This window comes from Chlorocebus sabaeus, chromosome 11, assembly GCF_047675955.1.
Source record: "Chlorocebus sabaeus isolate Y175 chromosome 11, mChlSab1.0.hap1, whole genome shotgun sequence".
NCBI lineage: Eukaryota > Metazoa > Chordata > Mammalia > Primates > Cercopithecidae > Chlorocebus > Chlorocebus sabaeus.
This window is the reverse complement of record NC_132914.1, coordinates 46697094-46724242: the sequence shown is the minus strand read 5'-3', so window position 1 is coordinate 46724242 and position 27149 is coordinate 46697094. Positions and strand designations below refer to the sequence as shown.

At 49.1% G+C, this 27149-nt stretch overlaps 2 protein-coding genes and 1 long non-coding RNA gene across 4 annotated transcripts; 2 read left to right on the top strand and 1 right to left on the bottom strand.

The window, feature by feature from the left end:
- The first annotated feature begins 156 nt into the window (after window positions 1-156).
- PRKAG1 (protein kinase AMP-activated non-catalytic subunit gamma 1) lies at window positions 157-17587 on the top strand. 2 transcript variants are annotated; one of them, XM_008003109.3, is made up of 12 exons: window positions 157-393; window positions 6325-6373; window positions 14076-14185; window positions 14385-14466; window positions 14564-14622; window positions 14763-14808; window positions 14912-14966; window positions 15238-15364; window positions 15945-16110; window positions 16272-16309; window positions 16572-16718; window positions 16856-17587. In XM_008003109.3, exons 1-12 carry the CDS (start codon window positions 385-387, stop codon window positions 16961-16963), a joined length of 996 nt encoding a protein of 331 aa, XP_008001300.1. In that variant the 5' UTR covers window positions 157-384; the 3' UTR covers window positions 16964-17587. The 2 variants fall into 2 exon arrangements, with proteins under 2 accessions (XP_008001300.1, XP_008001301.1); XM_008003110.3 differs by lacking the exon at window positions 14076-14185.
- Window positions 401-21968, bottom strand: LOC119623901 (uncharacterized). Its single transcript, XR_005239992.2, has 3 exons — window positions 21859-21968; window positions 1767-1884; window positions 401-824 (listed from the first exon to the last, which is right to left on the bottom strand). It is a non-coding gene; the product is annotated as an uncharacterized lncRNA (long non-coding RNA).
- Window positions 21174-25380, top strand: DDN (dendrin). The gene is made up of 2 exons (XM_008003112.3): window positions 21174-21470; window positions 21883-25380. Exons 1-2 carry the CDS (start codon window positions 21262-21264, stop codon window positions 23810-23812), a joined length of 2139 nt encoding a protein of 712 aa, XP_008001303.1. The 5' UTR covers window positions 21174-21261; the 3' UTR covers window positions 23813-25380.
- Window positions 25381-27149: the final 1769 nt, after the last annotated feature.

The window sequence follows — 27149 nt, the reverse complement described above, 5'->3', positions numbered from 1 at the left end:
TCAGCGCCCCTGTCCTTGGCATGTTTTGTATCAGCGATCATTCTGAACTGTACATAATTTATGTTGCGAGAGGCAAAGGGCAAGTTTTGGATTTTGCTTCTTCCAAGTTTGTTTTTAAACGACAAATAAAAAAAGAACATTTTAAATACAAGCGGCTCCGTCCCGTGACCCTCGCCGTCAGCCGGATCCGTGCGGTCCGAGAGGACCCGGGGGAGGGCGGTTACCGAGGCCTGCCACCGCCGGAAGGGTGGGTTCCACGCCTTCCGCCGTAGTCTGGCGACTGCCATGACGTGGGCGGAAGTGGCGTCGCCGCACCGGATGTGGGGCGTGGCCTTCCCCAAGAGAGTTTCCTAAAGCAAGAAAACCAAGCCGGCGCCTCTTGCAATGGAGACGGTGAGGAGCGCAGGAGGGCGGTCGGGGGCGCTGTAGAGCCTAAGACCCCACTTAGGAGACCGGGAGGGCCGGGCAGGGGCTGGCGCTGGTGTCTAGCAAACAAAAAGCAGCCGGGTGTCTGCCCTATCCCGTGACCGTGTCCCTCCGCTTCTTCATTGGGCGCATCTCCTAGGACTGGGCCGCGCCCCCGCCGCCTTTCCGTACGCGGTACCCTTAGCCCAAGCAGGCAGTGACTCCTGGCCCTCCTTGGAGCCCACGTAAGCCGTGGCAATCTTGGGCTTCCTTTCCTCTTAGCACCTCAAGCCCTTTTAGAGGTTTGAGAGCGCAGGGTTGTGATCCGGCTTTGCTGGGTGAGGCGGGGGCGTCCAGAGGGATCTCCGCTTGCAGGTAGCTGCTGGACCTGGGTAGTCTTTCTGTGATCCCTGCAATCCCTGGCAGGAGAACATCTGAATATCTTTATACTGCATCCAGTGAAGTCACATTCCCTTAATAAGACCGAGAATTGAGGTTTGCTTGAAAGAGGAAAACTTGCAGTGTTAGAGGCCGATGTGTCCCTGGACAAGTTTAGGTCATGGCCCGCTCTGCGACTCTAAGCAGGAGTTTTGGCACAGCTCATTCTTGGCGAGCAGGCATTGACCAGTTGTGGCAGGGCCCTGTCACCCTCCCACAGATGCCGCGGGTTGCCTGCTGCATGTTTGCACCCACCCTCACTCTCAGGAGTCTTTTTTCTAGCGCTCTGTAACCCCTCCCATACACTTCCCTCTCCACAGTTTTTAACCATGTGTCTTCTTTCAGGCAGAGTAACTCTTCCCATCTTGTTTTTTATCATTTGCTACTGTAGTTATGAAAGGACTGCAGGTTCACTTGCTTTGGATTACATGCCCATAGTAATTCTTTGCCACACCCTTTCTCTGCCCACAGAGAGGTTGTTTCTTTCAGGTTTTTGAAAAGAAAACCGACCAAAGTACTAAAACGATTCGCAGTTGGTCTCCCAGGCAAGGGAGCCAGTTCTGACTAATCAAGATAATCTTGAACAAAAATAAGGAGTCTAATTCCATTAAATTTAAAATAACATGTCATATTCTACTTACTTGAGTGTAGTATGGTTTACAGAGCATTTTAATGTAGATTTTCTAATTTAGCCTTCACACTTTATGTACTGGATTAGGCTCTGGGGTAGAAGTTAAAAAGAGGAAAAAGAAAACAGCCAGGTGTGGTGGCTCATGCCTGTAATGCCAGTACTTTGGGAGGCTAAGGCAAGTGGATTGCTTGAGCTCAGGAGTTCAGCACCAGTCTGGGCAACATGATGAAACCCTGTCTTGACAAAAACAAAAACACAAAAATTACCCAGGCATGATGGTGGTGGTGCATACCTGTAGTCCCAGCTGCTCTGGAGGCTCAGGTGGGAGGATTGCTTGATCCAGGGAGGTGGAGGCTGGAGTTAGCTGAGATCATGCCACTGCACTCCACTCTGGGTGACACAACGAGATCCTGTCTCCAGAAAAAAGAAAAGAAAGAAAACTCCTGCTTTGAAAATATTCAGCCTAACTGGAGTAAGGGTGAGGGCAAGCCAGCAACAGCTGTTATTTAAAGGTAGACTATAATAAATGCTATCATTAATATGAAAACAAAGGACTGTGACAGAATAGTTGAGAGAAAAATTACTTTGGACCTAGGAGAGGGCACTGCAAATTGAGAGAACAGTATGAGCAAGGGCACTGAAACTGGGGGATGTGGAGAATTGGGGGTGAGCCAGCGGCTTGATGTTGCTGGCTTTGGATTTTGATCACAGTGAGAGAAAAGACTGGAAAAGTAGGCTAAGATCAGGTTGAAGGTATTACACACCATGCTAAATTTGAACTTTGTTTTGTAATAGGGGACCCATGGAAGATTTATGAGCAAGTCAGTGAATGTCTTTTAGGAATGTTCATAGCAGCTTTCTGTACATGAACTGAGCTACTTCAGAAAGTAAAGTTTCTTGTTAATGGAGATGAAAGCCCCTTCCAAACCTGAGATGCTTTGGTGAAAGCACGAAAGACAAATTGAAGAGCAGATAGATATGGGCTAAGGACCCCAATTTAAACAGTCTTGCAGAAGTGAGAGGTAAAAGCCTAAATTAAGGCTGTAAAATTGGCAATGAGAGAGATAGATCTGAGGCATTTCTAACATACCAGCTTAGCTGATAACTGGTAAGAAGACAGCTGTATAAAACAAAAAAAACAAGATGGGAACTACAGCGAGAATAATAAGATTGGAGGGACAAATGTTTTGTTTCGTATTGAAGCATTTGAGGAGTCTCTGTGACATCTATGGTTGTCAAACAAATAATTGGAAACAGATCAGAAGTTTGGAAGAAATTGCGAGTCTGTTTGTCAGATGTAGACTGTGTCTCTGTAATATTTTGTACTTACGTGGTACAGTTGTACTTTCTCAGGTCCCCTATGTTATTAAAAGTAGAAAGGAGGCCAGGCACAGTGGCTTATGCCTGTAATCCCAGAACTTTGGGAGGCCAAGGTGGGCGGATCGCTTGAGCCCAGGAGCTCAAGACCAGCCTGGTCAACATAGCGAGACCCTATCTCTACAAAAAAATACAAAAAGTAGCTGGGCTTAGTGGTGTGTGCCTGTAGTCCCAGCAGCCCAGGAGGCAGAAGTCAAAGGATTGCTTGAGCTGGGGAAGTTGAAGATACAGTGATCTGTGATCATGCCACTGCACTCCAGCCTGGATGACAGAGTGAGACCCTGTCTCAAAAAAAAAAAAAAAAAGGGTAGAAAGAAGTAGATGTAACTACATAATTCCCCCTCTGATATGGTGAAACAGGCAGAAAGTTAAAAGTCATTATCGGGCTCTGTGGCTCATGCCTGTAATCCCAGCACTTTGGGAGGCCGAGGCGGGCAGATCACAAGGTCAGGAGTTTAAGACCGGCCTGGCTGGCCAGGCACAGTGGCTCACGCCTGTAATCCCAGCACTTTGGGAGACTGAGGCAGGCGGATCAAGAGGTCAGGAGATCGAGACCATCCTGGCTAACACGGTGAAACCCCGTCTCTACTAAAAAATACAAAAATTTAGCCTGGCGTGGTGGCGGGTGCCTGTAGTCCCAGCTACTTGGGAGGCTGAAGCAGGAGAATGGCGTGAACCTGGGAGGCAGAGCTTGCAGTGAGCGGATATTGTGCCACTGCACTCCAGCCTGGGCAACAGAGCGAGACTCCATCTCAAAAAAAAAAAAAAAGGACCAGCCTGGCCAACATAGTGAAACCCCATCTCTACTAAAAATACAAAAAAACTCAGCTGGGCATGGTGGCAGGCGCCTGTAGTCCCAGCTACTTGGGAGGCTGAGGCAGGAGAATCGCTTGAACCCGGGCGGCGGCGATTACAGTGAGCCAAGATCACGCCACTGCACTCCAGCCTGGGCAACACAGCGAGACTCTGTCTCAAAAAAAAAAAAAAAAAAAACGTCACATATTCAGTTGTATTTGACTCTGTTATGTTGGTATCTGTATCTCTAGTTAGCTATATGTTTCTTTCCTCCCTCTGTAACTTAGTCTTAAGCATATCTGTTCATATCAGTGTGCATCATTCTTTGAGAATTAAAAAAACAAAACAACTGTGAATTATATGCAAAATCCTGTGCTTGGTGGTATGGGGGATACAAAGTATAAGATAGTTCTAGGTTTCCAGGAATTTATAATCTGTTTGGATAGATAATGGACAAAATAAGTATCGCACAGTACAATATATATCATATGATGGGTAAATTCTACAGAAGTAGCTGTTTTTGTGCCTTTGTGTAGATCTTTGTGAGACTCTGATATATCATGTGTCTATCTTTATCACAGCCCTCTCTCCTACTTACAAGTGATGAGGCTGTTGTTCTGATAGTCCTGCCAAAATGGCAGGCCAAACTGACAGTCTTATGCAGTCCAGAGGGAAGAGAAGGAGATTATCCCCCTTACTCCCTGCACTCTCCCCTAGCCAATTAAGGGAGAAAAGTTTAGGGCTGTCGTAAACTTCCCTGGTTTAGGAAGTTTGTCAGCCAACCTCCCAGGTTGAAGTTTTTAATGTCATGTTACTACAGAAGCTATGGGGATGAAGTATGGTTTTAAGTTATTTTGGAGATATCACCCAGAGAAAATGGAGCCAAGACTGTTGATGCTAGCAGATGAAAATTGTTGTGATCCCTTCTGGGTTCCTAAATAACAATGGCATTTCCAAATGTTCCCACTTGAGGGAGCACAGAAATGGTTCTAAGTTTTGTCTAGTCAAAGCACTCTAATCTCAGACTGTCTTGGGAAGGGAAACTTGGAAAACCAGCATCCCCTGGCTATAGCAGCCTTTGTTTGACTGACAGGGGTGCTGAGTGGACTCGAGTCCCCAGTTTCAGAACGTTCATGTTCCTTATCCACCTCTCAGTCATTCAGGCTTTGACTGGCTAACAGTCAGCTATAGGGATCCTCCCCAGTTGTGGCCCTCTCTCTACCATGGAGATAGACAATGGTAGAACCAATGTCTGTGGTTCTAGTGCCTATAAATATGCCTAGTGAGTGTCTGTGTTTGGGGGAAGACAATGCTCTCTCTCTGGCTTCCATGTTTTAATAAAGTGGATCTGTGAGAATCTTGTAGGGGTTAGCCCTAAGCTCAGATCTTTAGTCTTAGCTTTTAAGACCTAATGTTTCATTAGGCGGTATAGTGTACAAGAACATGAGCTTTGCAGATAATGCTCATTCCACTCAGAAGTGGATAGAAGTATTTCTGGAAGGCACAATATTGTAGCAGTATTGGTTTCTTCTCTTCTGTGATTCCAGAGAGGTAGAATTTCATCAGAATGGAATAAATACGTTCAAAAATTTTATAAAAATGGCTGGTTGTGGTGGCTGATGCCTGTAATCCCAGCACTTTGTGAGGCTGAAGCGGGCAGATCAGTTGAGGTCAGGAGTTTGAGACCAGCCTGGTCAACATGGTAAAAACCCTGTCTCTGTTATAAATGTGAAAATGAGGTGGGTGTGGTGGCACATACCTGTAATCCCAGCTCTCAGGAGGCTGAGGCACGAGAATCGCTTGAACCCAGGAGGAGGCAGTTGCAGTGAGCCAAGATCACGCCACTGCACTCCAGCCTGGGCAACAGAGCGCGACTCTGCCTCAAAACAAAACAAACAAACAAGCAAATTTACAAAAATGAACCCTGCCAAGATAACCAAACTCTTCATCAGTTATAATAAATTATTTTCTTAGGTATAAGTAGTTTTAAAAGTTTTTGTTTTTTCATGTATGTTATTTATTAAAATTTTGATGTTATAAAAAAGCAAACCACAAGCTCTGGAACCAGAAGATAGGTGTTTGAATGCCAGCTCCACTCCTTATCAGCCATGTGACCTTGGACAGCTTGCTTAATGTCTCTTGACTCTCAGAGACATAATCTGTGAAAATAAGGCTAATAATAGTATATACTTCAGGGTTGTTATGAAGATTAAATGAGATCATTATTTCTGAAGAGCCTAATAAGGCTGGGTGCAGTAACTCGTGCCTGTAATCGTAGTGCTTTGAGAGGCCAAGGAGGGCAATCACTTGAGCCCAGGAGTTCAAGACCAGCCTGGGCAACATGGCGAAACTCTATCTCTACTAAAAATACAAAAATTAGCTGGGTATAATGGCGTGCGCCTATAGTCCCAGCTACTCAGGAGGCTGAAGTGAGGGAGGATCACCTGACCCGGAGGAAGTCAAGGCTGAAGTGAGCTGTGATCACACCACTGCACTCCAGTCTGGGTGACAGAGCGGGACCCTGTCTCAGAAACAGAAAAAAAACAGGGTTGGGGGAGGTGGTGGCTTTATAGTGCTTTAAAGAAAGTCATTATTTGTTCACCAGCCCTTCCCCTAATGTTGCTAGGCTAAAATGGATGGAACCAGGTTAAGCTGAATCTGTTTTCTTGTCTCTCCAGGTCATTTCTTCAGATAGCTCCCCAGCTCTGGAAAATGAGCATCCTCAAGGTAAGTTTACTGAAGAAAGGAAAGTGGGCATGGAAACAATAGCCTGACCCTAACAATGTCTTCAACAATGCTTTTGAATCTCTCCCCTGGGAAAGTCAAAGCAGGGCCAGATAATGGGCCAAACCACAAAAATCAGTGACTGTAGTTTGGCAAGATCACCCAGGAATAAATCTTGGGCAGATTGGGGATGGTTAATATCTTCAATTATCAAACCACTTGAGAGAAACTTCTGAGGTACAGGGAAAACTTCCATAGGCAGCTCTGAGCTGGCTAACCATGTTTTAGAAGTCCTGGGTATTTTCTGCGTAGTCCAGAAACAGTGCCACCAGGATTTTATCACCCAGCAAGCTCACAAGCCATTGAGTGTACACAAAAAATTATGCAAAGGGCTGGGCGCTGTGCCTTACTCCTGTAATCCCAGCACTTTGGGAGGCCGAGACAGGTGGATCGCTTGAGCTGAGGAGTTTGAGACCAGCCTGACCAACCTGGTTAAACCCTGTCTCTACTAAAAATACAAAATTAGCCAGGTGTGGTGGCGCATGCTTGTAATCCCAGCTACTTGGGTGACTGAGGCAGAATTGCCTGAACCGCAGAGGCAGAAATTGCAGTGAGCCAAGATTGTACCATTGCACTCCAGCCTGGGCAACAAGAGTGAAACTCTATCTCAGAAAAAAAAAAAAAATTAGAAAAAGGCTCTTAGAACTAATCTAGTAATAGAAGCACTAAACCTCTAAAATCCAGAGCACAAGGAAGACAATTCCAATGCCGGCCAGTGCCTATTTTATGTTTTTGAGTACATTTGCATTAGCACCAAGGCAGAAACCTGAAACTCAAATTGCCTACATGGACCAAGCAGTGAAGTGAACTACATATGATTATGACAACCTGTAGATCTTGTGTTGCATCTAAAAGAAGGTGACAACTGGACTGGCTATGGTGATTCATGACTGTATTCCAGCACTTTGGGAGGCCAAGGCGGGTGGATCACCTGAGGTCAGGAGTTGAAGACCAGCCTGGCCAACATGGTGAAACCCTGTCTCTACTAGAAATAAAAATATTAGCCGGGCGTGGTGCCGCACACCTGTAATCCCAGCTACTTGGGAGGCTGAGGCAGGAGAATTGTTTGAACCTGGGAGGCAAAGGTTGCAGTGAGCCGAGATCGTGCCACTACACCCCAGCCTGGGGGATAGCGCAAGACTCTGTCTCAAAAAAAAAATTACAATTAAGGCAGCTGGGTTGTGGTGGCTTATGCCTGTAATCCCACCACACTGGGAGGCCGAGGCAGGTGGATCACCTGAGGTCAGGAGTTCCAGACCAGTCTGATCAACATGGTGGAACCCCATCTCTACTAAGTAGAAAACATTAGCCGAGCTTGGTGGTGGGCACCTATAATCCCAGCTACTTGGGAGGGTGAGGCAGGAGAATCGCTTGAACCCAGGAGGCGGATTTTGTTGCAGTGAGCCAAGATCATGCCATTGCACTCCAGCCTGGGCAACAAGAGTAAAACTCCATCCCAAAAAAAAAAAAAAAAGGCAACAACTATCTAGGTCTGGTCAATTAAGACCTATTTTTGCCAGATCTTCTGACTTTGAAGACATTAGAAATTTGGATTTTTATGTAAATTTCTAGATTAAAAATTTTTGATTTAAATAAGTCTGGGCACAGCATAACACCAGCACTTTGAGAGGCCAAGGCAGGAGGATCACTTGAGCTCAGGAGTTCGAAACCAGCCTGGATAAGTGAGACCCTGTCTCTACAAAAAATTAAAAATTAGCCGGGCATGGGGGTGTGCACCTCTAGTCACAGCTACTGGGGAGGCTGAGGTGGGAGGATTGCGTGAGCCCAGGAGGTTGAGGCTGCGGTGAGCTGTGATTGTGCCACTGCACTCCAGCCCGGGCAGAGAGTGAGATCCTGTCTCAATTATAAACAAACAAACAGGCCGGGTCCTGTGGCTCACGCCTGTAATCCCAACACTTTGGGAGGCCGAGGCGAGCGGATCATGAGGTCAGGAGATCAAGACCATCCTGGCCAACATGGTGAAACCCCGTCTCTACTAAAAATACAAAAAATTAGCCGGGCGTGGTGGTGGGTGCCTGTAGTCCTAGCTACTCAGGAGGCTGAGGCAGGATAATTGCTTGAACCGGGGAGGTGGAGGTTGCAGTGAGCCGAGATGGTGCCACTGCACTCCAGCCTGGGTGACAGAGCGAGACTTGGTCTCAAAAAAAAAAAAAAAAAAAAAAAGACACCGAGAAAGCCAAATCCAATATATTTGTGGGCCTGTGGCCTGAATGATAGTATTTAACTATTAGTGTAGTGTGTGTATCTTCAACTGGTGTCCAAAAACATTTTCTTGGGAGTCTGAATTCTCAAGTTGAAATAACAATGGTAGGCTTCCAGTTAAAGATGGTAGATTGGTAGATTGGGCTGCGCATAGTGGCTCATGCCTGGTAATCCCAGCACTTTGGGAGGCTGAGGCAGGTGGATCACTTGAGAACAAGAGTTTGAGACCAGCCTGGCCAACATGGTGAAACCCCATCTCTACTAAAAATACAAAAATTAGCCAGGCATGGTGACACATGCCTGTAATCGCAGCTACTTGGGTGGCTGAGGCACGAGAATCGCCTGAACTCAGGAGGAGGAAGTTGCAGTGAGTGGAGATCGCGCCACTGCACTCCAGCTCGGGTGACAGAGCAAGACTCTGTCTCAAAAAAAAAAAAAAAAGATGACACATTGAATATATATTCACAAAAATCCCCTAAAACCATCATAAAGGAAATTTTTTAAAGAAAAAGATACAAACACACCATAGGGAAAACAGGAGAGGAGATAATAGCAATGAATTTTTGGAAGCTGAAAAGCAGACAAAAGAGTGATGAATGACTTAGATCTGAGAAAACTGAATTATAACTAGCAGTGAGAGCCAAGAAGCATTAAGGTCTAAGAAACAGATCCCAAGACACCCTATCCCATTGAGTGATAGGGTGAGCAACAGTGAGCAACTCCACCTCCTACCTGTGGCAAAGACTGGAAATCTGGCAAGGGACTTGGGCACAGCTTAGGACTGAAGTACTGCACTGAAAAAAGGAGCATGTAGTGAACTATACTAGATGCTGAGCCTCCAGCCGTCTTTTCCTTTTCAGTTTCCAGAGTGCTGGCAGAAAAGACTTCACCCTCCAAGCATGAAATTGAATAATCCTTCTCTCCAGAATCCTCTTGAAGGGAAGTTCTAAAATATTTAAGTATTGAATGTTTCCTACCCAAATGATCCGCAGTCAGTAAGGCTCACTTACACACTTAGAGCTTCCACCCAGCTTTAAAGCTTCCACTCTTAAGTTACGGTTTAAGTTCTCCTTTAAACCAGGGATTACCAAACATCTAAAGAAAGGATCTGTGAAAAATGATCCAAACTGCCCCCCACCCCACCCTGGAATGTACCTTTGTTTTACTCTGAAGGCTGTATCTCCCTGGTAAAAAATAAATAAAAATGAAAAAGCAAACTGCCCCTCCCAAATTCATGTACACACGGAAGAAACAAACAAGAAAAAAGCAACTGGAAGGAAAAGGGGAGAAGAAAACTTTAATACTATTAATACAACCTTAGGTAAAGGAACATATTTCTCAATACCTGTGAAAGTAGTATATCTTTAAAGAAAACAACAGCCGGGCATGGTGGCTCACGCTTGTAATCCCAGCACTTTGGGAGGCCGAGGCAGGCAGATCACCTGAGGTAAGGAGTTCGAGACCAGCCTGACCAATATGATGAAACCCTGTCTGTACTAAAAATACAAAAATTAGCTGGGCATGGTGGTGTGCACCTGTAATCCCAGATACTCGGGAGGCTGAGACAGGAGAATCGCTTGAACCCAGGAGGTGGAGGTTGCAGTGAACTGAGACTGCACCATTGCATTCCAGCCTGGGCAACAAGAGCAAAACTCTGTCTCAAGAAAACAAAAGCAACAACAAAAAACCATATTTCCACCATGAAACAAGTATAGGATACAATTTTTTAAAGAAGGAATTTTCAGAAAAGAAAAAGGAACTCTTGGAAATTAAAAATATAATAGCAAAAATTTAAACACAGCTGGAGGTTTCAAAAGTCAACATGAGGAAATTTCCCAGAAAGGAGAGTTAAAAATCAACAAAGTAGAAAATAGGAGAGAAGGTGCAGTGGCTCATACCTATAATCCCAGCACTTTGGGAGACCGAGGCGGGAGACCAGGAGTTCGAGACCAGCTTAGCAACACAGCAAGACCCTGTCTCAACAACAACAACAACAAAAAATTAGCCAGGCACAGTGGTATGCACTTGTAGTCCCAGCTACTCAGGAGGCTGAGACAGGAAAATTGCTTGAGCCCAGAAGGTCAAGGCTGCAGTGAGCCATGATCTCGCCATTGCACTCCAACCTGGGTGACAGAATGAAAGCCTGTCTCTTTAAAAAAAAAAAAAAAAAAGGAAATATTTCAACAACCCACAAAACAAACAAACATTAAAGGATCAGTCTAGGAGGTCCAGTTTCTAAATAGGAGTCATAGAAACAGAAAAATGGCAACACAGAGGGAAGGAAATAATTGAGGAACTAATTCAAGAACATTTATTGGAACTTGAGGACATTAGTTTTCATATTGAAAGGGCCCATCGAATATTCAGCACAATGGATGAAAGTGACCCACCCAAAGCACAGTCATCCTGAGATTTCAGAACACTGGAAACAGAGAAGATCCTATGAGTTTTCAGAGAGAAAAAAAAAGTCACATACAAAAAGAGTCAGAATTGCCTCTCAACAACGCCAGCAGCTAGCAGGCAGCGGAGGAATGCCTTCAACATTCTGCAGGAAAATACATTCCAAGCTTTCCTGCAGATTCTCTATTCAGTCGAATTATAAATCCAAGGATGAGGGTAGAATAAAGATATCTACAGGCTGCAAGGTCTCAAAAACACGTACCTTCCATGCACCCTTTCTCAGGAAGGTACTGGAAGATGTGTTCCACCAAAATAAGGGACTAATCAAAAAATATGAAAATGCGATATAGGATACAGGAGCACCAGTGGAGGAGAGACGTGAAAGGGGTACCCAGGATGGTGATGAAGAAAGATCCCAGGATGACAGCAGTGCACACCAGATAAACCAGCCCAGATTTGAGCAGGTCAGAAGGCTCCAGCGAGACTTCTTTGGGTAGTTTAAATTGATAGACTATCTAATGCTTTTGAACCTCTTGAAAGGAGATTTAAACAACTAGTGAAGCATTTGGAGGTTGGATTAGTTATAAGAATTATACATAGAAAATTAAACAAACAAAAGGACAAGACATTAACTCCAGAGAAAACAAAGTTGTGAAAGGAAGAAAAAAAATCATAGTTTACTATTTGGCTTATTTCTGAATAATAAATATTCAGTCAAAATGATTTGAATACTGGCTGGGTGCAGTGCTCATGCCTGTAATCCCAGCACTTTGGGAGGCCGAAGTTGGCAGATCACATGAGGTCAGGAGTTCGAAATCAGCCTGGCCAACATGTTGAAACCCCATCTCTACTAAAATACAAAATTTAGCCAGGCATGGTGGCGGGCGCCTGTAACCCCAGCTACTTGCAAGGCTGAGGCAGGAGAATAGCTTGAACCTGGAAGACTGAGGTTGTAGTAAGCTGAGATCATGCCGCTGCACTCCAGCCTGGGTGACAGAGCAAGACTCCCTCTCAAAAAAAAAAAAAAAAAAAAAAAAAAAAGATTTAAACATTATGGTTTAGCTCCTGGAAGAATGGGGAGGATGGGAAGTACATGTTTGTGGTGAAGCCCTAGTAGGAGAGAGAACTAGAAATTCTCCTCTTCTTTGGTAGGTAGATGATAAATAATGCCCCAAAATGAAAAAAAAAACAAAATCGGAAACTAGCAATACAAACATGTTATTTAAGGACATAGAATTAAGTACCAAAATAATCAACTAAAAGAGGTAGATAGATGTTCTCATCTCTGGGGAAGGGTAGTACAGGAAGGTGGGTTGCAAGGACTGCATTTTTTTCTGAACAAAATTTGTAAAACTGTTTGACTGTTTAAACTGTGTGTCTGTATAACTTTGGTTTAAAAATTAAATATTAAAAACCAAATTGATTAAAGACTTAAGAGCATGAAGTTTGGAATCAGATCTGGGTTTGTTTGAGTCTTTCTTGCCACTTATTAATGGGTGAACTTGAACAGTTTATTTAACTACACCTATTTTCTCATCTGAAACATGAGGACAGTACTTGCACATTTGTTGTAAGGATTAAATTTTGTAATTTTTTTTTTTTTTTTTTTTTTTTGGAGACAGAGTCTCACTCTGTCGCCCAGGCTGGAGTGCAGAGGCACAATCTCGTCTCACTGCAACCTCCACCCCCTGGGTTCAAGCAATTCTCCTGCCTCAGTCCCCTGAGTAGCTGTGACTACAGGCACGTGCCACCATGCCTGGCTAATTTTTGTATTTTTTAAGTAGAGATGGGGTTTTGCCATGTTGCCAGACTGGTCTCAAACTCTTGACCTCAGGTGACCCACCCACCTTGGCCTCCCAAAGTGCTGGGTTACAGGCGTGCGCCACCACGCCCAGCCAATGTAATTTATTTATTTATTATTATTTTGACACGGAGTTTCACTCTTGTTGCCTAGACTGGAGTGCAGTGTTACAATCTGGGGTTACCACAACCTCTGCCTCCCAGGTTCAAGCAATTCTCCTGCCTCAGCCTCCCGAGTAGCTGGGACTACAGGCGCCCACCACCATGCCCAGCTAATTTTTTGTATTTTTAGTAGAGACGGGGTTTCACCATGTTAGCCAGGATGGTCTTGATCTCCTGACCTCGTGATCCACCCACCTCGGCCTACCAAAGTGCTGGGATTACAGGCGTGAGCCACCGCGCCTGGCTAATGTAATATTTTTAAGTGCACATAGTATAGTATGTAGCACATTCAAGCCATTATTTTGGGAGATTGCTTCCCTAGTTTAGAGCGAGCAATTAAAATCACAGGAATAGAAAAAGGTAAACTACCCAGGATCTCCTGGGATGATTTCTGATTTACAGGGTGATCCCAGAATGGACTATCAGGGTGTTTTGAGCCAGGTTGATTGAGCACTGGGCTCCAACTTATTGTTAATGAGAAATGGCCCAACTTGGACCATGACTTTCCCATTTGCAGGTCTTAAAATAACTTTTTTTTTCAATTGAGACAGGGGTTCGCTGTGTTGCCCAGGCTGTCCTTGAGCTCCTGGGTTCAAGTGATCCTCTGCCTCAACTTCCTGCATAGCTGGGATTACAGGTGCTTGCCACCATGCCCAGCACAGTCTTGGAAGAATTTTAAGCAGCTTATTTCATTGAAAAAAGAGGAAAGTGAAAATGTGCTAAATATATGAAAGGGAAAGCTTGGATTAAAGATGAGAAACATTTTTAGATTATAACATGTTAAAGAGAGATACTATAGGCTTTATGTTTTAGTCAACTTTCTTTTACCTATAGGGACCAATAGATAAAAGTCTTAACCTGGAGATAGGGGTTGGATGAAATGGTTTCTAAGAGGTTTATGCAGGTTTTGTGGAAACAATAGGAACAAGACAGATAAGGGGCCTTATAAAAAAATCATGCTGTAAATATTTGAGATACTAGAACACTATTCTGTTTTCTGTCTCTTTTGATTGGGAGTTTTTATGGGGAAGGAAGCTGCTAACTATCCCACCCTATGCAGAGACCCCAGAATCCAACAATAGCGTGTATACTTCCTTCATGAAGTCTCATCGCTGCTATGACCTGATTCCCACAAGCTCCAAATTGGTTGTATTTGATACGTCCCTGCAGGTGGGTGAATCTTCTTTTCCCTTCCCCCTTTGGAGCCTGTGGTTTAATACCTCTCATCCTATCTCATCCTAAGGGTAATATCCTTATCCTTCTGTGAAGTTAGTCTCATGTTTTACCCAACATGCCCAAACACTGTTCTTTATTTTACAGTCCTGCCCCTGTGGATTTGCCTTTATGATTATTACTGTCTTGGCTACAGGTGAAGAAAGCTTTTTTTGCTTTGGTGACTAACGGTGTACGAGCTGCCCCTTTATGGGATAGTAAGAAGCAAAGTTTTGTGGGTAAGCAAAAGTTTCTGGAACACATTATTATTGGCATTTTGTGCTGGGCAGGGAGACAAGCTTCAGGCAGTACTGAGGGCTCTGTCTTGTCCTCTAGGCATGCTGACCATCACTGATTTCATCAATATCCTGCACCGCTACTATAAATCAGCCTTGGTAAGGAACCTTAGCCCAATGACCAAAATCACTTTCCCTACCCTAAGTCCCTCATTCTCATTTCTTTTGCTCCCAGCAAGCCACAAGGGCTTCAGGAAGCAGAGAGATCAGGTCTCAAATTCTGTTGCTTCTGCTTTCAGGTACAGATCTATGAGCTAGAAGAACACAAGATAGAAACTTGGAGAGGTATGTAGAGAATTGGGGTTGTAAAAGGTTATAAAGGGATGGAGGGTTTCCGGGAAATGCTTTTCCATGGTGGTATTTTGTGACCCATCCCTTTTCCCTTCAGAGGTGTACCTCCAGGATTCCTTTAAACCGCTTGTCTGCATTTCTCCTAATGCCAGGTGAGTTCCAGTTATCCATCTGTCCAAAACGGGGAAGAGATTTGCCATCAGCCTAGCTAATGCCGTAGACACCCAGGGAAAGGGGAAGAAGAGAGAAAAGACACACACACACACACACTTACACACTTTCTCTCTCTCTCTAAGTCTGGCCTGTACTCTGCCCCCCTTCCCTAACCATTAGCTTTCCCTGTTTAGTGATACACTTTATGGAGCTGTTTACTCACCCTCAGCCCCAGCACTGTGGAACTTATTATCTCCAACCCTCCCACAGCTTGTTTGATGCTGTCTCTTCATTAATTCGGAACAAGATCCACAGGCTGCCAGTTATTGACCCAGAATCAGGCAATACTTTGTATATCCTCACCCACAAGCGCATTCTGAAGTTCCTCAAATTGTTTGTAAGTGCTCCTCAGCCCAGTTCTTTTTTCTCTTTTTTCGTTCATTTATTTATTTATTGAAAAAAGAGACAAGGTCTCACTGTGTTGCCCAGGCTAGTGTCGAACTCCTGAGCTCAAGTGATCCTCCGGCCTCAGCCTCCCAAAGTGCTAGGATTACAGGTGTGAGTCACTGCATCCAGCCCCACTTCTTATTTATTTATTAATTTATTTTGATACAAGGTCTTACTCTGTTGCCTAGGCTGGCGTGCAGAGGCACTATCATGGCTCACTGCAGCCTCCAACCTCTTGGGCTCAGGTGACCCCCAATCTCAACCCCCAGAAGAGCTGGAACTACAGGTGTGTACCACCACACCGGGCTAATTTTTTGGTATTTTTTATAGAGATAGGGTTTTGCCAAGTTGCCCAGGCTGGTCTCGAACTCCTGGGCTCAAGCAATATGTCCCCCTCAGCCTCCCAAAGTACTGGGATTATAGGCATAAGCCGGCGCACCTAGCCCTTATTTCTAACATACTGGGTTGGAGGGGGTATCCAGGGGTGGATTTGGGTGCCTTGAAAATTAAGCTGATGGTTCTTTCCTCAGATCACTGAGTTCCCCAAGCCAGAGTTCATGTCCAAGTCTCTGGAAGAACTACAGATTGGCACCTATGCCAATATTGCTATGGTTCGCACTACCACCCCCGTCTATGTGGCTCTGGGGATTTTTGTACAGCATCGAGTCTCAGCCTTGCCAGTGGTGGACGAGAAGGGTGAGAGATTGGGCAGAAGGAGAGGGAGGGAAGATCCAGGCAAGTCAGGGTGGCTCCGGGAAAATCTGCTTTCCCCTCAGCTTAGCCAGGAGGGTGATTCTGTGAGTAGGGGGAGCTTTAGACCCCAGATCCTCCTTACTGAGCTGCCTCTGTTCCCCTAGGGCGTGTGGTGGACATCTACTCCAAGTTTGATGTTATTGTGAGTGATTGTGGAGGGTTTGGGAGGCAGGGAAGGGTGGGGGGTGCTATTAAATATGGAGAGGGAGAAGGGAGTCTCTTATGTGATCTAAGGGTCTTAGAAGCTTCCAGGCTTTCAAATCCTATTTGAAAAGGAATTGAATGAGTTGGGTATACCTTGTGGCTGACAATTGCCCTGAATCCCTCTGGTGAGGTTGGATGGGTTCAGGGTTTGGAAGCTGGCTTTCTTGCTTCCCTGAAAGCTCCTTCCTCTGTCTCCCCAGAATCTGGCAGCAGAAAAGACTTACAACAACCTAGATGTATCTGTGACTAAAGCCCTGCAACATCGATCACATTACTTTGAGGGTGTTCTCAAGTGCTACCTGCATGAGACTCTGGAGACCATCATCAACAGGCTAGTGGAAGCAGAGGTAGGGAGGCCAACAACCCTAAAGGAGCTGAGGGGAGCAGCCTTGAGAGTGGGGTTTGGCAAGGAGAGTAAGGGCAGAGGGGCTTCCCCTGAGGCCAGCACTAAACATTCCCTTTTTCCCTTGTTGCTCTGTGCCAGGTTCACCGACTTGTAGTGGTGGATGAAAATGATGTGGTCAAGGGAATTGTATCACTGTCTGACATCCTGCAGGCCCTGGTGCTCACAGGTGGAGAGAAGAAGCCCTGAGCTGGTGGAAGGGGTCAGGCAGCACCAGGGGATATGCCCAACTCACTGCCTGCTGGAAGCTCTGTGGGAATCAGATGAAACTTGGGGAAATTGTGACTCTGTTCCCTGCTCAGGGCCCCCTGCCCTTCTATCTGGGAGCTAGGGAAGGTATAGGGGGAGGAAGGAGAATGGATTTATAGCTACCCTTACCCTCACACATACACTTGAAAAAAACTTTCAGCCTAGCCAATTCTAGCCCCTGTCTTCTTAGACATAGCCCCCTTTCTGGGTGAACTATAGGCTCTGTGCCTCTCAGACAAATTCTGATCTCTAAGAGATCCCCAGACCTCACTTGCCTCTGCCTCCATCTCAGCCCTGATTCAACCCTAAGATAACAGCACAACAAAATTCTTCATAAAGATATTTTTATTCACCTGTTCCATGCTATATGGAGGAGGCTAAGTCCATTTAGTGACATTTCTTCCCATAATGTGAGTGGGGAGGATTGTGGGGAGGAGGGGCTTTGGGTTCCTGTGTTTGTGCATATGAAGGGAGATGGGGGTTAGGTGGAGGAGGAGGGCAGCGTGATTAGCTAAGGTTATTGCTTTTTGTGGCAAATCTAATTAAATGACAGCTATCTCTTCATGGTGTTGCAGTGTTTGATTTTTACAGTTGATGGATACTACCTTCCTACTTTATATGGCTTCTTCAACTGGTCATTAATAATAATGTGTGTACACACACACACACGTACACACACACACACAAAACTGTGTGCCAGATGTCATTCTCAGTGCTTTACATATATTAACTAATCCTCAGAACAATAGTAGACACTATTCCAGTTTTTTACAGATTTTAAAAAATGGAGGCACAGAGAGGCTGGATAACTAACCCAAGACCGCACAGCTAGTAAAAAAAAAAAATGGAGCTAGGATTTGAACCCAAACAGTCTTTACTGCTACAGTAGACTTCCGACTTCTAATTCTTTCACAACTACTCCTTACCCTATTCCCTGTGGTTCCTCCTTTCTATCTCACTTTCCCCTCTGCCTGAATCATGGCTGGTACCCAAGGAAAATCCTGTAACAGTGTTAGTGTCTACTCCCAAGAGTAGACAGACTTGAGGGTCTCCTTTGGGCAGAGAATCCTGCCACCATTATCAGCTTTTCTTTTTTTTTTTTTTTTTTTGAGACGGAGTCTCGCTCTGTCGCCCAGGCTGGAGTGCAATGGCTGAATCTCAGCTCACTGCAAGCTCCGCCTCCCGGGTTTACGCCATTCTCCTGCCTCAGCCTCCCGAGTAGCTGGGACTACAGGCGCCCGCCACCTCACCCGGCTAGTTTTCTTTTGTATATTTTTAGTAGAGACGGGGTTTCACCGGCTTAGCCAGGATGGTCTCGATCTCCTGACTTCGTGATCCGCCCGTCTCGGCCTCCCAAAGTGCTGGGATTACAGGCTTGAGCCACCGCGCCCGGCCAATTATCAGCTTTTCTTAAGGAAGGTTGGACTGTTTGGCTTTTGCTGAGTTGGCACTAATTTTTTTTTTTTTTTGAGATGGAATCTCGCTATGTTGCCCAGGTTGGAGTGCAATGGCGCAATCTCAGCTCACTGCAACCTCCTCCTCCTAGGTTCAAGCGATTCTCCTGCCTCAGCCTCCTGAGTAGCTGGGATTACAGGCGCGCACCACCACACCCGGCTAATTTTTGTATTTTTTAGTAAAGATGGAGTTTCACCCATATTGGCCAGGCTGGTCGCAAACTCCTGACTTTGTGATCCACCTGCCACAGCCTCCCAAAGTGCTGGGATTATAGGCATGAGCCACCGTACCCCGCTGGCACTATCTTTAAACCTACAAATCCCTTGCCTTTCTTCCAAGGTGAGACAGAGCTGGATGGTGGGAGAACAGCAGGGCACTGGTCACTCCATCAGATCCATTCCCTGTACTGAAACCATGTAGACCCAAACAGCAGTCAGCACCCAACACCAGAACTGCTAGACTGGAGTATGAGCTAAATTTGGGTGCCAGCTCACCCCTGCCTTACAGGTATGATACAGTTTCCCATCCAAACCAGGAGCAATTTCAGAGTCATTGCTTGCCCCTTCCCCCACAGTGCTGCTAACCCCTTCCCCGACAGTGCCGAACCCCTCTGATGACCCTCCAGCCACGGCATACTGGGTTCTCCAAATTAGGCTTCCTGATGGAACACAGGGAAAAGCATCAAGGCCCTCATCAGATTCGACCTGAGGAAGCTTATTTTAAGAAAAGAAGGCCCTCATCAGAGCTCAGCTTTCAGTGTTGCATCATGGCTGTAGAGGAGCCCCTGCTTCAGCCTTCACCCCTTTACAGCTCTCACAGCACATTCTCAAACTTGGGGGAGGAAGGCTTCCAAGTTATTAGAGTATGTTTATGTGTGGGGAGGGTAAGTACATGGTGGAAAGGACAGATGGCCTCTTATGTCACATTCCCTCATTAAGGAAGATTTGCCTAGGGAGGAGGCAGGGGCTTTAAAAAGCCTCAGGATTCTAGTGGGACCTAGGGTGGAAGGAAGCACCTTCGAGTCAAGTCATCGGTGCAGCTGGCAGGTGTGTGGAATCAAGGCGGGTAGGGTGGATGGGACAGGGAATGTTTGCATTCTCTCTAAAGGTTTGTGTTAGGGAGCAGAGGCCTGGTTTTGTTGAGCTGTTTCTCAGTCAGTCAGTCTCTGCCCCACAACAACCTTTCTGGTTTTTCCCCATCCCCTTAAAAGGAAGGGTCTGGACCCATAGGGCTCCATGTACATTAGTGGAAAACTAATTGGGAACTCTTGCTTCTCTGATTTCCCACTAAAACCCAACCTATCAGTCTCAGTGTGAGGATGAAGCTGAGGGAGAGACAAGGGATACAATTTGAGAGACTCACAAGCTTCTATTCTTACCTATTCCTCTCCAGAGGCAAATTATCCCTTCTTCCCGAGGAACCATTGCCACACACACACTCTCTTTCCCCTCTCTGCACCCCTCCCCTCCACTGAGGCTGCTGCCATGGTTGCCAGGCATGGTTGCTAAGTCTCTGCATGGAAGGGTTGGCGTGGGCTGTGCTGCCACTAACATTACCATGGTGAATCAGGGGACACCTGGTATAAGCTTAGGAGGAGGGATCATGTGGATGTAAGCAACAGCCCCCCAGGACAGAGGCAGCCCAAAGGTGAGCATCTGGAGCACCACTTCAGGTGGGGGCTGAGTGAACTAGGCAATTGTGGTGGTGAGGGGGGAGCTCTACATTGGGGAAAAAAAAAAAAAAGGCCACTTTTATCATTCCAGTTGCTAGGGGATTAGTTTTGCCAAGCAAACACACCATCTCTCCTCCATCCCCCTCTGGAAGGGTGAGAGTGCATAAGCACTTACTCTGTCCTCCATAAAGCTGGGCAGGCTGTGTGGGCACAGAACAATATAACCCCCAAATCCTGCTTCTAAATTGGAGGTGAAAGCCTGCTGCTGTGGGAGGGCTCCCTGGCTGCCCAAGGACAAACATGTAGAATGGGACTGGTAGGGCAGCTTGGGTGGCCAAGGCAGACGCCTGTGTCCTGCTGTACCAGCAGTCCTAGGCTGCAGCACTGAGCTGGCGATGAGATACGGGTGTAGGGGTCACCCTTTTTGAGCTTAGGGAAGGCAGCTCTCCCTCAGAGTCGCACAAAAGCTTGGTGAAAGCCACCGCCTCCTCTCTCCACCGCATGGGAGCTGGTTACTCATCTCATCTCTGCACCCGAACAGCCACTGCCGCTAAAAATAGCCCCCCAGCCGTGGGCCAGCCCCTCCTGCACCCCAACCCCATGGAAACCAGCAGAGTGGCAGGCAGAGACCTTGAGTTCCATTCTCACGCACTCTATGTTGGGGAAGCTGCAATCTGAGGCAGGAAGCCAGGGGCAGAACCCTGGTGGTCAGGCAACCTGACAAGCAGTAGAGTAAAGGGTTAAAACGGCAGGAAGGTTGAAGAAATAGGGGCGGGGGAGGGGGTACTGTCAGCTTGGCAAGAATCATAAGTCCCTCCCCCGCCCACTCGTGCGATCCCATCAGGCTTGGGGGACAACAGCAGTGGGAAGGGGCGTCCAATCCCGGGCCCCAGGGGGCGGCCGTGCACATGGGGGAGGTAGCAGCGCGGAGCAGTCCGCGCGGTGTCACATGCGCGCGCACACACAGAGACAGGCACACACACGTGTGCCCGGGTATATATAGTTCCCAGTCCCCGGGCCCGCGGCTCTGCAGTGGGCGCCGGCTCCCTGGGCTGGGAGGGGGCTCCTGGGGCGGGTGGGAGGGTGGGGGGCCGGGGTGGGGTGGGGCAGGATGCTGGATGGCCCACTGTTCTCCGAGGGGCCTGACAGCCCCCGGGAGCTCCAGGATGAGGAGTCTGGCAGCTGCCTCTGGGTGCAGAAGTCCAAGCTATTGGTGATAGAAGTGAAGACTATTTCCTGTCATTATAGTCGCCGCGCCCCTTCTCGACAGCCCATGGACTTCCAGGCCAGCCACTGGGCTCGCGGGTTCCAGAACCGCACGTGAGTGAAGCAGGGGTGAGGGGAAGAGAGTGGTGGGGCGGGGAGTGGGGTCCGGACCTCCCCGCAGGCACCAGCAGGCACTACTGATCCCCCTTCTCTTTCCCACGCCTCCCACCCCTGCCCGCTCCCGAAGGCTGGGGCCTGACTCATCCGGTTGTTTGGGGGAACAGGAGTGGGTGTGAGAAAGGGCAGGAGGTGAGATGGGGCAGACGCTGTTAAAGTGTGCAGGCAGAGATGGCGAGGAGTCCCGCTTCGACTTCAGTCCTAACATATACGCACGTGCACACGCGCACACACTCACACACACCCCTTCACATGGCTGCCCCAAGTGGTCTCCACTGCTCCCAGCTCCCCGGACCTCGGCTCCCTTCCCCCACAGACTGCTCACCTGGGTTCCTGCTCATTGTCCCAGGTGTGGGCCGCGCCCGGGATCCCCACAGCCGCCGCCCCGCCGGCCCTGGGCCTCCAGGGTGCTGCAGGAGGCGACCAACTGGCGGGCGGGGCCCCTGGCCGAGGTCCGAGCTCGGGAGCAAGAGAAAAGGAAAGCGGCGTCGCAGGAGCGGGAGGCCAAGGAGACCGAGCGAAAAAGGCGCAAGGCTGGTGGGGCCCGACGAAGCCCCCCGGGTCGGCCCCGCCCGGAGCCCCGCAACGCCCCTCGGGCAGCCCAGCCGGCAGGGCTCCCTGCTACCTTGCGGCTGGAGCGCCTGGCGCCGGTGGGGCGAGCGCCCCGTCCATCCGCGCAGCCGCAGAGCGACCCAGGGTCGGCGTGGGCGGGGCCCTGGGGAGGTCGGCGGCCGGGGCCCCCAAGCTACGAGGCTCACCTGCTGCTGAGAGGTTCTGCCGGGACCGCCCCGCGACGCCGCTGGGACCGGCCGCCGCCCTACGTGGCTCCACCTTCTTACGAAGGTCCCCATAGGACCTTGGGGACTAAGAGAGGCCCCGGACACTCCCAGGTGCCCACTTCATCAGCCCCACCTCCGACTCCGGCCAGGACAGAGGGAGGGCGCACAAAGAAGAGGCTGGATCCTCGGATCTACCGGGACGTCCTCGGGGCTTGGGGTCTCCGACAGGGGCAAGGTCTCTTGGGGGGATCCCCAGGCTGTGGAGCGGCCAGAACAAGGCCAGAGCCCGGCAAGGGGGTCGTGGAGAAAAGCCTGGGGCTGGCTGCTGCTGACTTGAACAGTGGTAGCGACAGCCATCCCCAAGCCAAAGCTACAGGGAGCGCAGGCACCGAGACAACTCCTGCGGGGTCTGCAACTGCGGCTCCCAGTGCCCCGCGTCCCGCTCCCAGATCCAGGCACCACCTCAAGGGCTCGAGGGAAGGGAAAGAAGGAAAAGAACAGATCTGGTTCCCCAAATGCTGGATTCCCTCCCCTAAAAAGCAGCCGCCCCGCCATAGCCAGACACTCCCCAGACCCTGGGCTCCCGGAGGCACCGGATGGAGAGAATCCCTGGGTCTTGGAGAGGGGGCAGGACCGGATACCTTGGAGGGTTGGAAGGCGACCCGCCGTGCCCACACCTTACCCCGCAGTTCCCAGGGCCCGTCCCGTGGGGAAGGAGTCTTTGTCATTGACGCCACGTGCGTAGTGATACGATCCCAATATGTTCCAACCCCCCGAACCCAGCAGGTGCAGCTTTTGCCCTCTGGGGTGACACGCGTGGTGGGGGAATCCGCCAGCCAATCGAAGCCCGGCAAGGAGGAGAGTGAAGGGGCCACGGTCTTTCCTTCCCCTTGCCAAAAGCGGCTGTCGAACAGTCGCCTTTTACACCAGCCCGGCGGGGGCCGCGGGGGCGAAGCTGAGGGCGGGAGGCCGGGGGACTCCTCACTGGAGGAGCGCACCTCCCGCATCTTGGGGCTCCCGGCCCCGGAAGTAAACCTGCGGGACGCCCCCACGCAGCCAGGTAGCCCAGAGCACCAAGCCTTAGGCCCAGGAGCTTCGGGAGCCCAGGGCAGGGCCGAGGGCTCGGAAGTGGCGGTGGTCCAGCGGCGCGCGGGCCGGGGCTGGGCGCGGACCCCAGGGCCCTACGCCGGGGCCCTGCGAGAAGCCGTGTCCCGTATCCGCCGCCACACCGCCCCTGACTCGGACACGGACGAAGCTGAGGAGCTTAGCGTCCATAGCGGCTCCTCTGATGGAAGCGACACAGAAGCCCCGGGCGCCTCCTGGCGGAATGAGAGGACCCTGCCCGGGGTTGGAAACAGTTCGCCGGAGGAAGATGGGAAGACAGCGGAACTGAGCGACAGTGTCGGAGAGATCCTAGATGTCATAAGCCAAACCGAGGAGGTCCTCTTCGGGGTGAGGGACATCAGGGGGACTCAACAGGGAAATAGGAAGAGGCAGTGAAAGGCCCCTTCTTGTATTTGAGTCCCCAACACATCCATCCTTGGGTCCATTCTTCCCCAGACTTCCTTTGCTACTCTTTTCCTTGTATCCTTACCCATACCTATTCCCATCCTTGAAATATAAATGAAAGGAAGGGAAGCATATGCCCATTAATGATTTTGTTTCAGGAGAGGTGAGAATCAGCAGTAGATTTAATTAATGTCTGTTATGTTCAGGACACAAGGGTGAGCTCTTCACAGCTGATGCACTGGGTGCAGAGCTGAGCAGAGAGGCCTAACAAGGATCAGGCAGGAGGGCAGGGGTGGTGGCAGCCATAGGAGGGCAGTGTAGGGCAGGGCCTCTGAGGAGGAGGGAAAAAGTGAAGGAGAGGCTTTGGACCCGCTGGCAGAGTGATCAGATGACAGAGGGGTTCTTGGCAGAAGAGGAATAGGTCCAGCAACAACCAGCAAAGCAGAAGGAGGGCTCACCTTGGTGTCACAAGTCTTGGATTTCAATCCCAACTCTGCCACTGACTTACTGGTTGACTGAGGCCTGTCACTTTCCCTCTCCAGGCCTCCTGGTATATAAAACGATGGTATTCTAAGGTCCATCCTTCCATCTCTGACATTTTGAGATCTTTGGAAAGGACTCTATCTCATCCTCCCCTCGACAAGCCAAGAATGAGAGTTGGGAATAAGTGAACAGAGTTTGAGGGTTTCTGGGCGGCCTCCTTGTCACCTGAAGTCATGATCAATTCAGGAGACTGCCCAAGGTTTGCAGAAGAGGTAAGGGAGTGAGGCACTCCTATCCCAGTCTCCCAGGTTTAGGTGAGGGCTCCCCAAAGCAGGGCAAGATAGTGGCCCTGTCACTGACCCTGGCCTGTGGTGGTCTGAGCTGGGGAGGGAAGGACACCAATGAATCAGCTTGGGACCTCTTTAGGCCTTCCCCTTTTCCTCCACCCTAATGCTCCTTAGTGATGCTCTGAGGCGTGGCCACGATTTCCCTCCCAGGTGGTATCGCCCACCCAAAAAAATCCTGAGAATGTCTCCCATCTTGGCCTCTTCCGAAGAAACTGGCCAGGCAAGGAAAGAGGCCGGTCCCCAGAAGCCAGTCGGCGGGGGGTGTGATACTCTCTATAGCCACTACAGGGCGCGCGCAGGTCGCGGATCTCCCCAGTTGCTAATTCCGGCTCTGCCACTCAATCCGATCCCTAGTTCCCAAGCGCGGGTCCCCAGCCTTGCAGTCTCCAGCCGTGCTGGGCCGGGAGCAGGCCTCCGGCCTCCCAGACCTCTGGAGCCCGCCGGTCCCATCTTTGTACTCATCCACCCCAGCCGGCTTGGGACTCAGACAACGAAGTCTTTTTTTTTCTCTCCGATCCTTGGACACCTCTGTCTGCCATTTATTAGCCATGTGAACTTGGCCGCATCACTTCACCTCCCTGAGCCTCAGTTTCCTCATCTGTCAAATGGGGGTTTATAAATACCTACCTCGCAGGGTTGTTGTGAGGACTTAATGCGATAATGTATGTAAAGCGCCTTGCACACCGCCTGGCACACAGTAGGCGCTCAATAAATCTAAGCTTCCCTTTATCCAGCCTTGGCATCGTCTTCCTTTCACTGACCCTTTCCCCATGGTGGCCATCCCGCGGGACTCCTCTGCTAGGTCCTGCTCTGTGTGACGGAGAGGGGGCTGCTTTCTTCGTTGGGAGTTCCTGGCCCACCTCTTTTCTCCCCCAGCCGGGACTCTCCCTTCCTTGCCCCCAGCCCACCCCTGTTGGCTCTTCCCACTGCCCTGGCGCCCTCCCCCGGCCCCCCATTCCGAGCAAGGGCTGAGTCAGCCGGGTTAATTTAGCTGCCGGCTCCGCGGGCCCGGGGGCTTCTCCCAGACTCAGTCGCCGGGTCCTGCCCTGGCCCCCGGCCCACCTCTGCTCCCACTCCAACCCAGACCTGCCAACTCCAACTCCCGCTCAGCGTTCAGGTCCCCAACCCCGCTCTCAAACCACCTATGGTTTTAGTCTCCAATTATCTCGACATCACTCCCGCCTGCAACCAGGGGGACTCTGAGCAGAACTCTGAGTGGTGCAGGACCACCTGGGGTGGGGGGTGGCCACCATCTGGCAGGAGCTGGGCCGCTGGCCTTGGTTCAGTCTCCTCTTTGGGTTTCTGAACCGGAGGGAAGACACTGGTCAGAGCTATCCAGGAAGATTCATCCCAGAGCCTTCCTGGAACCCACACTACCAGGTTTCAAGTTAGCTCTTGCTGGAGGAGTGTCACCTTGGGCAGAGATCAAAGGTTACTGAGATCTGCACTTGAGGTCAGGAATTCCAGACCAGCCTCCAATATGGTGAAACTCCGTCTCTACCAAATATACAAAAATTAGCCAGGTGTGGTGGCACGCACCTGTAATTCTAGCCACTCAGGAGGCTAAGGCACGAGAATCGCTGAATCACTTGAACCTGGGAGGAGGAGGTTGCAATCAGCTAAGATTGGGCTTCTGCACTCTGGCCTGGGCAACACAGCCAGACCACATCTCAAAAAACAAACAAACAAAGGTTATTGAGATCCGTCTCCCTTTTACCTACAATTCTATCTACTCAAAAAAACAAACAACGGTTATTGAGATCTGTCTCCCTTTCACTTACAATTCTATCTACCTACTACCAATTCTAACTACTGAGCATGTACTGAGCACCTACTGGGAATAAGAAACTGTGCGGGATTCCAGGATAGGGATGAGTAAGGCCTTTCTGACAATGGGGTGAAGGTGAGCAATGTGTTAAGTATTACAATGAGTCAAACAAGGGAGATTGTATGGATTTTGTGAGATAAGGGAAGGCTCCATGGAGGAGATGACCTCAGCATTAGAATTTGGTGAAGAGGCATTTCAAGTAGAGGGATCAGCCAAAATAGAGGCATGGATGCAGGTAAGCAGGGTATGTTTAGGAAATTGCTCAATGGTCTGATTTGCCTGCAGCTGCGAGTACATTTATGGCAGTTGTGGAAGATAAGGCAAGAGTGAAAACTGAGGCCAGACTGGGGTAAGCCTGGTCTAGCTGAGGAGTAATGTGCCTTGGGCCTCCAGGCTTGGGAAGAGGCTGGACTTCGGGTGAGGAGGAAAGTTGAGGAAGGGCGGTGTGTGGTGGCTCACACCTGTAATGCCAGCACTTTCGGAGGCTAAGATGAACAGATCACCTGAGACCAGGACCAGCCTGGCCAACATGGTCCAACCCTACCTCTATGAAAAATACAAAAATTAGCCGGGTATAGTAGTGCATGCCTGTGATCCCAGCTATGGGGGAGGTTGAGGCACAAGAATCACTTGAACCTGGGAAGCGAAGGTTGCAGCAAGCCGAGATTGC

What these genes read in the sequence shown, in the direction of transcription:
- PRKAG1 (XM_008003109.3), top strand. An exon ending in TGCATTTCTCCTAATGCCAG is followed by an intron (nt 14,967 to 15,237) that starts GTGAGTTCCAGT and finishes ACCCTCCCACAG; the next exon opens with CTTGTTTGATGCTGTCTCTT. An exon ending in ACAGGCTAGTGGAAGCAGAG is followed by an intron (nt 16,719 to 16,855) that starts GTAGGGAGGCCA and finishes GCTCTGTGCCAG; the next exon opens with GTTCACCGACTTGTAGTGGT.
- DDN (XM_008003112.3), top strand. Translation starts at nt 21,262, where the DNA reads ATGCTGGATGGCCCACTGTTCTCCGAGGGGCCTGACAGCCCCCGGGAG. An exon ending in CGCGGGTTCCAGAACCGCAC is followed by an intron (nt 21,471 to 21,882) that starts GTGAGTGAAGCA and finishes TCATTGTCCCAG; the next exon opens with GTGTGGGCCGCGCCCGGGAT.